The 14,964-nt window shown below is 36.2% G+C and overlaps 1 protein-coding gene across 8 annotated transcripts in view; it reads left to right on the top strand.

Annotated features, from left to right (window-relative positions):
- Slc35a5 (solute carrier family 35, member A5) overlaps nt 1-14,763 on the top strand; it is a 33,770-nt gene extending 19,007 nt beyond the window's left edge. For 3 of the 8 annotated variants that reach the window (XR_261265.2, XR_261261.2, XR_261266.2), the window contains exons 6-8: nt 3,949-4,729; nt 6,221-6,382; nt 12,858-14,763. Coding sequence is in view for 3 of the 8 variants with exons in the window: in XM_005386389.2 (XP_005386446.2) it covers nt 3,949-4,729; nt 6,221-6,286 (847 nt within the window). In the remaining 5 variants the exon portion in view is untranslated. Of the gene's footprint in view, nt 1-3,948; nt 4,730-6,220; nt 7,656-12,857 lie in introns of those variants that run through there. The other 5 variants (XR_261262.2, XR_261263.2, XM_005386389.2 and 2 more) reach the window with 5 other exon arrangements.
- Nucleotides 14,764-14,964: the final 201 nt, after the last annotated feature.

A 14,964-nucleotide genomic window follows, 5' to 3' on the forward strand; every position in this document is an offset into this window, starting at 1 on the left:
TGTTTTTACTATTAAGAACTTTCAGGGGGCTGGGGATTTAGCTCAGCGGCAAAAGCGCCTGCCTGGCAAAGCGCAAGGTCGTGAGTTCGGTTCCCGGTACCAGAGAAAAACAAAAAAAAAAAAAAAAAAAAAAAAAGAACTTTCACCTTTTCACTGAAAGGAGCACTTTATAGCATCTCTTTCACATATTTGAAATGGATCATTACTTTTGCATGTGGAACCTTTATTAAGTAGAATAAGGGCTATATGAGCACTAGCACTGTGATACTATAATGGTCAGTCTGATAACAGTCATCTTGACAACCGCAAAGTATCCTACGCACGGGTAACATGCAGTGTGGATACACGGTCCTAAAGAGCTGATTCACAATTTAAAACTGATGAATTGTTCTCTTCTAAAAATCATTATGTAATATTTCTGGATTTGAATAAGAAGCAAACTGTGGATAAAGAGGAAGATAGGTGCGTGGGTGTAAGTTTAAACAATGTATTTTAACCTAAAGTATATAAATGTGTATCTGTTTATTCTTTTGATATTGATATAAGGCCTTTCCTTTAGGTAGATGGGGTTTGTGGATTGGAATTCTTTGATTTCTTTCTTATGCGAAACTGTAGTCATTATACGTCATCTAAGATTCTGGTTTCAGTTACCATAAAATGCAGCAAGTCTTTGAAAATACTTTTAAAATAGAACTTGTCTAGATTTCTCTTCTTTCCATAACCTGTTATAGTTAGCTCACGTAGGTAATTTGCAGCCAGATTTTATCATAAGTTATTTACTTTTAGATAGTTTTCCCAAAGCCTTCAACTTAGTTTTCATAAAAATAGCAGTGATACACACACACACACACACACACATATACACACACACACAATCAGGTTAATAAAATCTCTTAATTATTACAGGCTGATCACATCCACAATCACAGAACAAGTGTACAGCAAAGGCTAAATAAAAAGAGGCAAATGGAATGATTTCAGGGCTCCAGGAGAATCAAAGCCCTCTCACAGAATTTGAGATTCTCCTGGGGCTAAGACCAAGACCTTCTCTGGGTGACCCATATTTATTTGGTTATCAGAAGAAGGGAGGGGAGTACTCAAGAAGGGCAGAATTACTCAAGGACTTCTTCAAGTAAGGTATTAAATTAATCCTTAATGAAGATTAAATTAATCCACCCAGGATTAATCTGCATGCCTGAGGCTGTAGTCTTTATCTAGTTGAGATGGGTTCTGTTGTGATCTTGGCTGTGATCTTGTACTTTTTTGAGGCTTTCCAGCTTAATCCGCTATTACAGGTTTTAGTAGGGATTAGTGACTCATAGAGGTTCACTTACTATGAGTCTCTCGTCCACTTCCAGACAAGCGGCCTGGACTTTGGACAGATTGACAAGTAAAACATAAAAAGCCAATTGGTTAATTTAAGTTCTGCTCAGGGTTGCTTCATAGTGGTCTGCATCACACACACACACAAAATAGTTAAGAGAATTGTACTACTGATTTCTATTAGTTCATTCAAAGGAACACTTAGTGCTTATATTGTTTGGTCAGTCTTAAATGCCTGTGTCTGGTAATCTGAGCAACTACTTTGAAGACAACAATATGCAATGTAATAACCATTGTTAATTTCTTATCTTGTTTTGAAATTCTGTATTTTTATTGTTTATCTTTAAAAATAAAAAACTAGCAATCCTTTTCATCATTTATCATTTTGTCATTGTTATCTAATGACAACAGTGAGGTCATGGGTAACAAACACACTTAGGAACAGAGACCCCGGGAGCAACAGTGTGCATGGGAAACAGAGGCTGTGGAAAAGAAGCGTTCAGGCCTGAGCATCCGTCACTGATCTTTACTGGGGCTATGAAAAGGGCTGTTGAGCCAGCTTCTGTTGTGCTGCACTGATGAAGCTGAGGAATAAACTCTGCCGTGCAGAATCGGTCATTTATAAGTACACATTCTTTAGTTGACTTTACAGGCTAATTTATTAAGCGCTACATTCGTTTCTCAAATATCTACCACTTGCAGCCTAATTCTTCATAGTTTTTACCTTCCCTAAAAATATTACCTTGAATAAGTAATTGTTTGTACCAGATACTGTTTAGTTTGTTTACAGATTCTTTAGATATTTTTATTCTTAGTGTCAGTATTATGGAAAATATGTATTTGCTAAAATTGAAAACTTCTAAAGGCCCTATAGATTATCACCTCCTCTCTTTAATGTCCAGTCATTGATTACATAATGATTTTTCATAAATTGGGCATCCATTTTTCATCTCTCTTTTTTCTGTTTTCATTCTGTTCACTTTCTGCTACTCAATATGGACCTGCTTGTCTTTTCAGAAACTTAAGTGACTAGTTGATGGTTTTGGGTTGCATGGCATAGGGCTATGACGAGCCTTCTTGGTGAGTTCAGATCTAGTTATTTGAAACTTGCATAATGAGAAGCATGCAGAGGTATGCTACTGGCTATATACATTTCATGGATGGAAACATAAAGGTCTATAGAAGTATTAGTGAAGTCAGAAACATTTTCCTGTATGTTTCCTGTATTTCCTATATATTTTCCTATATTTCCCAGGAGTTCAGAAGTGTTCTTAAAAGGTGTGATGATCTAAGAGGAAGACATAAAAATGATGGCTCAAATTCCTTCCTTGCTCTTTTATAATACATAACCTTAGAGAAGTCACTTCACGTCTCAGCTTTCCTCTCTCAGAGCAGGAATTGTTTAACCCTATAGTAAGTGCTCAAGTGTGCAAATGGTACCCGGTTTCTTGTAACTTCTGGTTCTTACCCGTAGCTTTGTACTGCTGCCCTTATTTGTGTTACTCACTTTTTTTGGCTTTTCCCATTTTCACCTGACCAGTAGATCTTCAAACGTCCAGATTTTGTTCTGTCCAGAGACCTCCCAGACTACTCCAATCTGGGCACATATCCCTCTTTTCTGAATATTGTAGATCCTTGTTACCTTTGCATAGATTCTTCTTATTGCCTGGATGTATGACTAGCCTTTTACATAGGAAACTTCAGTTTACTTATTTATTCAATTTATTTTTCATCTTTCAACTCGTGCTATTTCCTCTTTGAAACAGGACCTGACTTTATTCAAGTGTTTCCTCCGTGTACTGTAGTTGTTCCATGTACCACTTCTCACACATCCCACTGTCGTAATTTCATGGCCCTCTCCTTATTAAAGCATAAATTCTCCCAAGAAGGAAGATCTTCTTTATGTCCCCATATGCTAGCACACAAAAGCTGCTTAGTAATTTCTGTTGAACTGAATGAATCAGCAAAATGGAGTACTGTATGTCCTCTATATCTCACAGTTTCATTGATAAGCAAAATAAGTAAATACAAGAACTACTGTTAGGATATTAAAAGCTGAAAAACTACCCATAATACCATTTTTCTGTGCCTTATCAGTCAGCAGTTTGCAATATAATGCATTATGATTAGGCCTTTGATCGGGGAACTAACTCCCTCAAAAGTTTGTGGGTTAAACCTGTGAAGATTTGATATCTTTTGTAGGAGCAAATTAAGCTATATAGAAGAAGAAGATGTCTGAGGCTCATCTGCATTCTTGCTGGTTCTTGGACACCAGCCTAAGAATCACTGCTATGACTTACATTATAGCACAGCAAATACTTGTGCCAACAGGTCCAAGATAGCTGTAGAAATAGGGAGGAGGTTGGTTAAATCTGCAGGTTAAAAGGAAACCTACAAAGAGAAATGATGGAATGACTTTAAGGGACAGGCATAAAAATGAATAAAATGGCAAGTAGGAGCGCAGAGGTGCTACCAACGAGCTTCCTTTGAACTTGAGGTGTGAGGACGGCTAGCAAAAACTGGGTGTGGTGTATTCTACCAGGTACTCGAATTTTAGAATTTTTAGTAGAGTGAATTGATAGAGGGAGGAAAAAGAGTAAAATATTACGTTTTGTCTTTGGACAGGCGGCATCTGAACTGGATACAGTGGGCTTCCCTCCTGATTTTATTTTTTTCTATCGTGGCCCTAACTACTGGGACTAAAACTTCACAGCACAACCTGGCAGGGCATGGATTTCATCACGATGCCTTCTTCAGCCCATCCAATTCCTGCCTTCATTTCAGAAGTGAATGTCCTGGAAAAAATTGCACAACAAAGGAGTGGACTTTTCCTGAAGCTAAATGGAATAATACCACAGCCAGAGTTTTCAGTCACATCCGTCTTGGCTTGGGCCATATACTGATCATAGTACAGTGTTTTATTTCTTCGATGGCCAATATCTATAACGAAAAGATACTGAAAGAAGGGAACCATCTCACAGAAAGCATCTTCCTACAGAACAGCAAACTCTATTTCTTTGGCATCCTTTTTAATGGGCTGACGCTGGGCCTTCAGAACAGTAACCGTGATCAGATTAAGAACTGTGGATTTTTTTATGGTCACAATGCGTTTTCAGTAGCCCTCATTTTTGTAACTGCATTTCAGGGCCTTTCAGTGGCTTTCATTCTGAAGTTCCTGGATAACATGTTCCACGTCTTAATGGCCCAGGTTACCACTGTCATCATCACCACAGTGTCCGTCCTGGTCTTTGACTTCAGGCCCTCCTTGGAGTTTTTTTTGGAAGCCCCTTCCGTCCTTCTTGCCATATTTATTTATAATGCCAGCAAACCTCAGAGTCTAGAATGTGCACCCAGGCAAGAACGGATCCGAGATCTGAGTGGAAGTCTTTGGGAGCGGTCGAGTGGGGTAAGTTTGTGAGCATAGTGCTTTTTGACTGTTATTCCCAAATTCCAAACAAGAAAAAAAAAAAAAAGATTAGTATTTATTTATCAAAGAATGTGCTAGATCTCTATGGCTTTTAAAAATCCATCCAAAGCCATTCACTGGACATGATAAATGCTGGTAGAGAAAAAGTTTAAGTCAGAGCCTCTCGAAAATACTATATGTTAATTGTATCATAGACTATTACAGAACCACAAACCTAGATGATGACTCAGGTTATCTTGTCAGTCTCCCTAATTTTGTGACTAAGGAAATGGGATAGCTTATGGGTACTAAGTACTAGACTCATATATCTGACTCTAGTCCCTTGATATTTCCACTGCTCGATAGTTGAAAAAGTAAGTCTCATTTTAAAAGAAGTTGGTATTTCACATTGGTAAATCTTGACCTGGCTCCTTAATTGTCTCTCTAGTTATTTATAAACTACAGTGTGGCAGAAGGGCAGGATTTATTTCACTAAAAAGGTAGTTTTCAAAAGAATCTTTACAAATAAGAGAGAAATATCTTCTAGAATACAGCTTATGCAGTTATTCTGAATATAAGTTGCTTACAGTTGTTTTAATCATGTCATGAATAAATTAAAAATGTTTTGGTAGCTGAGTAGAGGGTATGTGTGTGTATCCCAGCACTTTGGGAAGCTGAGGCAGGAGGATTAAAAGTCAAACCCAGCCTGGGCAACTTGGCAAGACTCTGTCTCAAAAAAAGGCTGGGGATATAGCTCAGTGCTGTGCAGGCCCTAAATTCAATCCCTAGTACCACTAAATTAAACTCTAAAGTTAAGTAAAATAAAATATCTATTAGAGATCCATTTAAGAAATTAAATACATTTAAATGAAAAGGGAATGGACTGTTTTCATTAGATTTACAATTTTCATGACTACACAGAATATGAATGGTTTCACACAATGAACCCATTTCACTTTTCAGGAAAATCTGATGCTTAGAGTTCATGGCAGACCTTCCCTAGGTGTCAGGGCTGTGGGGCACTGAGATAACCCGTCTGAAGATGGAAAGGTCAGAAGCTTACATCTCAAACACCCGGATCTCAGCCTTAGTGTACATTCAGAAGTGTTCTTTTCTGATGGGCTGACAGTTTCCCCAATTTTTAAGTAGTCAAGTCAGTTTAAGTAGGCAGGCCTATTCATTTCTCCAGCCTGTAATGATTTCCTCCCAAGACCAGCAGATGGAGCTATTTACTTTGTTCATGTTTTTAACTTTGAATTAAGACTGGCTTGAGTATGTTTCATTTTTTAATCATCTCATTATACTAAAGTTAATTTACCAAGTATTTATTTAATTTGACCATATTACATTTGCAGTTTAATGAAATGAAACCCATGATTTAATGAGTATGATTCCTGACATACATTTCATAAAGTTGTCCCTTAGTAACTGTTAAAATGTAACTTTTCTATTTTTGTAAATGAATTACTTATTTCATATGTTTCCTTTTAGGATGGAGAAGAACTGGAAAGACTTACCAAACCCAAGAGCGATGAGTCAGATGAAGACACTTTCTAAATTGATACCAGAATAGTTGGCAGGTCTCACAAACCAACATTTGTAATATTTACCTTTTCACTTTGATAAACCAAGGGTGTCCTGTTGTATTCCACGGTACATATCTGACCACTCCCTAAATGGTTCCATTCATGGTTTAGAGTACACAAAGGGTGACAGATTTCTAAAGAATCAACATAGAAATAATGACATAGAGACTATATTAATAGCCCAGTAATTGAGAAGTCAACAAGATAATATGCAAATTATTTTCCTTGTCCTCACTGGTTCCAAAAAACTTGCAGTAATCATGTTAGTTAGGCCCTGCAATTATACAAGAGATGAGTTTGCAAGGTATTCATAATTATGTGGTTCTGGACTGCATGCTACAGTCTTCCCTTTTTATCATTAAAAACCTCATCTAAGTTGCCTCAAATGCTAAGGCCCTAGAGATAGTCATTTTGAAATGACAGGGCAGTAAAACTATCTAAAAATTTTGATAGATGGACCAAAATGTCTGACTGTGCCGTAGATTTAGGGTAACATAGTCTATGGTAAGTGTTTTGTTGAAGAATCAATTTTTCAGAAACAATATTTTACAATTTTAACTTTTAGGAATTCATGGGAAATTTTGTTTAGTAATTATCTTTTAATGTCTTCTATACAAATAAGCTTCATGTAGGTGAAAGGGACTATGATACTTTAGCCATTGTGGAATTTTTTCCTCTTTAGTTTATATAGCACAAAGTACTGGGATCATTACTTCTGGATTATTGTGTTTCGGAAAAATAATAACAAGGCATTTTATTTCATTACTTACTAGTTAAAACTGGTGACTGTTATATATCTTTATCATATACTATTCCCAAAGTCAGAACACTGGTTTCATAGTCATAGGAGATTGTTAGTGAGACTAATGCCTAAGAGTTACTTTTAAAAGGTTCCTTTTGCAAATAAATGTTGACTTTTATATGAATAGTATACTCATAGTAGGCAGGCAGTCATCAGTAAGCCACTTCATAGTATTAGTTGACACCTACAAGTCCATAGTATTTTTAAGGTACTTTTGCATGCAGCCAATGGCTATCATGTAGCACAGTTTGGTGACATCACTTAAAAATGAGAAAATAGTGATCTGTCCAAGGTCAGGCAGCTGGATAGTGATAGAAGAGCAGGTGTAGCTGACAAAGCTATACGTTTACAAAGTCCAATGCTGTGACAGCTACAGGATTTCGTACAGCCTATATATATATGTTCTCTTTTTTCCTCTAAATCTCATGCAGATGTATATAAAGTAATAATGTTATATAATTCACCCATGCTACATAGACTTCTATGACTCAAGAATTGATATTATAATTAGAGTAATCATTAAACGTATCTGAGGTGAGATGTGGAGTATTTTTATTTCAAAAAAGGAAGTGAGGCAGAAACTCAACTTTTAAAATTTTCTCTTTGAGTTTATGTTTATTTATTTATTTATTTTTGATACTGGGGGTTGAGTCCTCATCCTCTGTTTGTTTATTTGTTTGTGACAGAGTCTGGCTAAGTTTCCCAGGCTGGGCACAAATTTAAGATCCTCCACTTCCCTGACCACTGGGATTATAGGCATGCGCCAAAACACCTAGCAAGGCAGTTTTAACATCTAAGAACAGCAAGCTATTTGCCTTCTCATAGGCATTCTTCTACCATTTATATGAAACAGCAAGATTACATCTATTGTAGCAATTCATTTTAAAGGTCAAGAAGATAAGGTATAAGATCTCACTTTTAAGAAAAAGCATACAAAACATTTTTATCGTGCAGAACAAAGTTACAAAAATACTTCCTACAGAAGTATTGCCCAAAGAATGCATTAAATTAGAGATTTCAGTAGTGTACAGAGGTTCATTTTTCTTATTTATCTTTACTTTTTTTTTCTACCCCTTTTTGGAAGCATTTGTTGCCCAAAGTGAGGTTTACTTACGTTAACTCTCGCGAGAGAAAGCGAGCGGGAACTGAAGTGTGAGGTTCTGAGGTAGAGTACTCTAGGGCGTCACTGTTTTAGGGAGGGGAGTAATTTGAAAGTGCAAGGTCTGTAAATCATATCAACCAAAAGAGCTCTTGGAATCAAGAGTTAGTATAACCTGGAAAGAACAGTTGTCACTCGGAAAAAGTAGACATCTTTTCTATTCGGAGAACAAAACTGCATTGATAGTGATACGGTTGTTATTCTTACATTACAAAAAGTCTCTTCCAATAAATGTACTTTTCAGCAGTACAAGAGGTCTCCCTGAAGAGTAGAGAGTAATACTAATTATCACTGAGGTTTTTAAGACTGTATCATCAGGATGTTTTAGACAAGAGTCCTTCACTGCCATAGACATTAGACTAAGTGATTTCTGAAGTCCCTTTCTATATTTTAGAATTTTTTCTAAGCACTTATGACCTATAATTAGTATACTGATTCTACTCTATAGTGTCTGAATACCCTTTCATTGGATCACAAGTGTAACCTGCAATGAATGACCTGGGCTGGTTACTGGTGCTAAACTGATCTGCGAACCAGGAACAGGCCTAATCCTGGGGGTCAGGGGGCCAGGAATGTAGCTGTTGGTTATAGAAGAAAAAGTGGCTTAGACCAAGATCCAGCACCCCTGCTAGCTTTCCCTGCTCCATAGACTTTCAGGACCCACTTACAGAGGGACACTGAGGGCAGAGTCACTCGGTGTGTGTGACAACTAAGGCATTTTTGTTCCCCTGAGCCCCTGTGTGGAAGCCCTTGTCACTTATAAGGAGAACTCGACTTCAGAGTTCATAATCACCACTATTGCAGGAAGTCCTTTCACTCTTTACAGGCCCAACACGCTGTGTGAACCAACTGTCCTCAACCTCTTTGCTCCTTTCCCCTTTACCTATGTCTTGATTTTATTGATGGACTCTGATATTCTGATGGGCAGAAGCAGAGAGCAATAAACTCAATGGAAAGGGAGTAATTTCCCCTTCTAAAACCTAGAGCAAGGGGCTGGGGATTTAGCTCAGTGGCACAGCGCCTGCCTGGCAAGCTCAAGGTCATGAGTTCAATTCCTGGTACCGGGAAAAAAAGAAAAAAAAAAAAAAAACCTAGAGCAGTTTTTAAAGTTAAATAATATGTATTTCTTCTTCAAAGGAAAGAAAAATTCCACAAATCTCAACATGGACCTTATCCTACTTTACTTTTTGGGAGGTGCTTTTTGTTTATTTGTTATTTGCTTGTTTTTGTTTTGTTTTGTTGAGACAGCATCTTGCTGTGTAACCCAGGCTGGCCTTGAACGTGCAATTCTCCTACCTTGGCCTCTCAAATGCTGCATTTATAGGCATGCACTACCATGCCTGTCTCACTGTGTACTGTAACTTAAAATATGAAGTAGAAACTTTGCCTACACTTTTTATGGGAAAATCTAAGACATTTATAAAGTAAAAAATACAGGTATAAAACCAGTAAGTTTCAAATTCAAATACGAATTTAATACACAAATGGTGTTTTGGTCAGATTGATTTGTGGTAGACCCCACGCTACCCTTTAGAACGTCTGTCCTCACTTGCTGTTTTAGTTGCTCCAAGTACCATCATTTGTGTGCCGAGATAACTGAGACCTGCTGATACTGCCAGTGGTAAATTGAAGCCTGTAGTGATTTGTCAGCCCGTGTCTCTCTCAGTCCCCCATGGATTTGGCATGGCTCAGACTAAATTCCCACTGGCTTTGGTGCCCTGGAAAATTGTTTTAAACATTAGCTTTACATGTTCCCTCAAACTCAAAAAGCTCACTAGTAAAATTGCCTAACATTTTTTTTTAGTACTTGTTTCTCCCCATAGCCTTCTCTTGCTCTTTCTTTTCTTCTTAATTTATATTTTGTGAAGTTAAACGTTCATATTTTAAAAATTATTTCCATAGGAATTTTTGAAGCATTCTCTAATTCTTTTAATTTCCTGTGACCTGTAATTCTGTTTTCATTCTTAATTTTGTATATGAATGGTTTCTCTGTTTTTTAAAAAATAGGTTAGCTACTTGTAGTTAATTTTTGTACGGATTTTTATTGTGACAAAATAAGTAGAAAAATTTTACTATCTTGACCATTTTTAAGTGTATACTTCAGGAGTGCTAAGTACAATATTCATTTCATGTACTCACCATCCATCTCTAGAACTTTTCTTCTTACAAGATTAAAACTTTGTATCCATTAAACAATAGCTGTTTATTTCCTTTCCCCTCAGCCCTTGCCAACCATTATTTCTAGTTTCTCTGATACTGATTACTCTTTAGTACCTCATATAATTAGAATCATGCAGTATTCATTTTTTGTAAATGGCTCATTTCACTTAGTTCAGTGTTCTAAGGGCTCATCGATGCTGTAGCATATCAGAATCTTCTTGTTTCTTAAGGCCGTATAATACTCCATTACATGTGTGTATACCACATGTTTCTTAACTGTTCGTCCATTGATGGACACTTGGGTTGCTTCCATGATTTAGCTGTTGTAACCCAGCTATGAACATGAGCATATGAGTGTCTCCTTAGACTCTGTTTTCAGTTCTTTTTAGTTTAGACTTAGAATTGCTACATTATATGATTATCCTGTTTTTCATACTTTGAGGAACCACCACATTATTTTCCACATGGGCCAATCCATTTCCATTCCCACCCAGCAGACCAGGGTCCCATCTCTCTGCATCCTTACCGACACTTGATCTTTGTTTTGCTTTCAGAGTAGACCCCTCAGTGAGTGTGAGATGATGTTTCCTTACAGTTTAATTTCTTCCCATTTTTGAATGGGATTATTTTGTAATTGCCATTGTTGGGAGTATTCTGTACATTCTGAATATTAATCTCTTACCAGTTGCACATTTTGCAAATATTTTCTTCTGGTCTGTGGATTGCCTTTTTACTCGTTTGGCAGTATCTTTTTATATACTTTATCTTTGGATACACAATGTTTAAAAATCAGCTTTGTCCATTTATTTTTCTTTTATTGCCTCTACTTTTGGTATCATATCCCAGAAATCATTGCCAACTCTAATAAAGTAAAATTTAACCCTGTGTTTTCTTTTAAGATTTTTATAGTTTTAGGTCTTACATTTAAGTTTCATGGATCCATTCTGAGTTATTTTTTTTTTGTTTTTTTGTTTTTTAGTTTTTTTGTTTTTTTTCCGGTACCAGGAATCGAACTCACGACCTTGCGCTTGCCAGGCAGGCGCTTTTGCTGCTGAGCTGAATCCCCAGCCCCTTATTTTTTATATAGTATTAGGTAAAAGTCAACTCACTCTTTGGTATGTGGGTATCTGATTTTATGAGCAAATACTGCCCTTCAACAAATAGGATCTATAGGATCTTTTCCATGAATGGTCTTGGCACCCTTGTTGAAAATCATTTGACCAAATACATGAGGGTTTAATTTTAAGTTTTCTGTTTTATTCCAGCAGTCTGTATGCCTTCCTTTATACTAGTGCCATACTGTTTTGATTACTGTAGTTTGGTAATAAATTTTACAGTCTGAAAGTGTAATTCCTCCAGCTTGTTCTTTTTTTCAGAACTGCTTTGGCTATTAAGGGTCCCACGAGATTCCATGTGAATTTTATTGTGGGTTTTTAATGTCTACAGAATATCAGTGGGATTTTTTATAGAAATGACATTAAATCTGTAGATCACTTTGGGTAGAATTGACATTAAGTCCAACTCGTGAACATGAGCTATCTTTCAGTTTATTTGCCTCTTTAATTTCTTTCAGAAATATATTGTAATTTTCATTTTATAATTCCTTTAGTATATTGGCTACAAAATTTCCTAAGACTTTTATTTTTGGTATTATAATTTCCTGTTTAGATTTGTGATTTTCAGTATAAAAATGCAGCTTATTTTTATGTGGTGATTTGTATCTTCCTATTTTGTTGAATTTGTTTATTCACCCTAATGTTTTGAGGGATTGTTAGGATTTTCTGTATAAAATCATATTATTTATAGGCAGCAGTAATTTTAACTTTTGTTATTTGTATGACTTTTATTTTTTTTTCTAACCTAATTCGGGGTACAACTTTTAGAATTATATTGAATAGAAGTGGGCATACTTGTTTATTTTTGATCTCAGAAGCAAAGGTCTTCTGGTTTTCACCACTGAATATGATGTTTTCTGTTTTACATAAGATCTCCTTTTTTATCTTCATTTTTAACTTATTAGGTCTAAAATGAGTCTCTTGATGATACCGTCTACAGTGTTTGGATTGTGCATTTTTAAAATTCATTCCACTAACCACTGTCTTTTGATTGAAAGTGTTACGGTTTAGATCTAAAATATCCCCCAAAGGGCTCATTTTCAGAGGTGGCGGTTCTGAAAGGTGATTTGATCACAAGGGCTCTAACTTCATCAGTGCAATAATCCATTGAAGAGATCATAATTTGATGACATTATATATAAATAATTTCTGATAGGAGGGACTTTCTTTTATCCTTTTTGCTGTTTATTTACCTTACAGCTTTATTATCCTATTTCTTGCATTACTGTCATCCTTTATAGTTGATTTTTATAATGAAATGTTTAATTTTCACTTCCTTTTGTATATATTCTTATTTTCTTTGTAGATACCATAGAGATATTTAACAAAAGAGTCATCACACTCTTCCTGGGTTGACAGTGTATGCTGTAGGGATGCTCATAGCATTGCAGACTACAAGTCCAAAGGCTTCGGAAGCATGGAAGCTGAAGGTATAACTCTTAGTCTCTGCTCAAAAGCCTAAGAAGCTAGAAACTAAGAAGCTAGTGGTGTGAGTCCTGGAGTACAGAGGCCAGAGAGCCTGGAGTCTTGATATTTACAGGCAGTAGGAGGTTCTCCCAGCCTCAGAACAGAGAGGAAGTCACTTTTCTTTTGCCTGTTCTATTCTGTTCAGTCCTGCAGCTAACTGGACAGTGCCCCTTGCTCATACCTAGAGTGGATCCTCACTCAGTTCACTGCTTACATGACAGTCTCCTTTGAAAAACCCTCACAGACACACCCAGAAACACTGCTTCACCATTTCTCTAGCTATTCTTTAGTCCAATCAAGTTGACACCTAAAATTAACCATGACAAAGGGAGGATTTTGCAACAACTGAGTAAAATATAACCACATTGGCTGCCACCTGTTTGTCTGTATGACAGTGGTCAGAAGCAGCTACTCCTGATCAGAGCACAGCTCCTCAGTATTTAAAGAACAGGGCCTTTTGGCTCACCCTAGGTCCTGCTCTATGGAGTCTGTCTAAAGAATGTGAACACAGCTGCCTGCCTCGGGGCTGAGAGGTCAGGGGTAGGCATTTGCTATTGGGCTAAGAGCACAAGTTCACCAAAATAAACTGCAGTGTGCACTTAAGGGCTTCCTCTGGAAATTGCAAGCTTTCACTGGACTCCAGAGCTCCAGAATAGTTACGTGCAACCGATTCTGCAATTGTTGTCAAGGTGGAGAAGCAGATTCTTGGTGCTTCCTAGTTACTTCACCAAAATCCTCTTCTAGTTAAATTTTACTTTATTAAAAGTTACTGTATGTTTTATTTTTCTTGGGGTTTGATTTTTGTTCTTTTTGCATCTTATCTAGTTGAAAAACATTTATTCCCTCTTTGATTTGTTACTGAATATGTTAATAGCTGTATAAAAACATCACTTGGAGTACATACACCTTCAGTCATTTCACAAAGACAGAGTGTTGTCGTTGTCATTGTTTTCTAATTCTAGTCTGAGTCAAGCGTAATGTGATGGAGGTTTTTCTTCCTGTTTTGTTAATTTATGGTTTTCACACATTTGATGAGAAAATGAGATCTATATTCTTTTCTAGTAGAATTTTTGAATACTTTACGCATTTGCATGCATGTTTCATGGGCATTTAAGCAAAGGTACACTCTGTTAGTATAATATTTATTGCCGAGTATCTGTCTCTTTCCGTTTGTCTTTTTGACAGTTGTTTGTTTATTGTGGCAGGAATCAAATCCAGCGGTGCTTTGTCACTAAACTATGTCCACAGCCCTTTCTACTTTGAGATGGGCTCACAGAGTTGCCTAAGAATTTGGCATTCCTCCTGCCTCAGCCTCCCAAGTAGCTGAGATTACGGATGTCTACTACCACACCTGGCAATTTTTATTTTATATCATTCATTTTTGCATTTTTACTGCAGAAAGGTACATGCCAGTTACAGTTTAACTGATTTATATATGCCCTTAATTGAAAAGGTACCGTTTTTCTCCTTTGATACTTTTTAATTGATTGGTATGTGTTATTACTAATAATGTTTCATAACATAAATATGAAATATATTAATGATATTACTGTTATAATATAGTTGTAGCAATGTTAACATTACTGATAATTATTTGCATATTAATATATAACATTACATTGTATATGTTAATATTACAACCGATAATTATTTGCACATTAATATATATTATTTGCATGCTTTGATTGAATTATTGTCACTTTTCTTGTTCTTTAGCATACAATAAACTTCTTTTGAGAAAGGTAGTATTGGCTTAATATTTTGAACCAGTCTGAGAGTTTCTTAAAATACTTGAAATTTATTACATTTCTACTCTTTTATTACTAGTGCCTGTCTTTAAATTTTAAGAACAAAATTTAGAACTTTATAAATTTATCAATTTAAGAAATTAAAAAATAGTCATTGATTTTTTTTCCACTGAAGATGAGAAAGGACAATGTGTTTCC

The sequence above is a fragment of the Chinchilla lanigera genome, unplaced genomic scaffold (assembly GCF_000276665.1).
Source record: "Chinchilla lanigera isolate Chin_1 unplaced genomic scaffold, ChiLan1.0 scaffold00026, whole genome shotgun sequence".
In the NCBI taxonomy this organism is placed as follows: domain Eukaryota; kingdom Metazoa; phylum Chordata; class Mammalia; order Rodentia; family Chinchillidae; genus Chinchilla; species Chinchilla lanigera.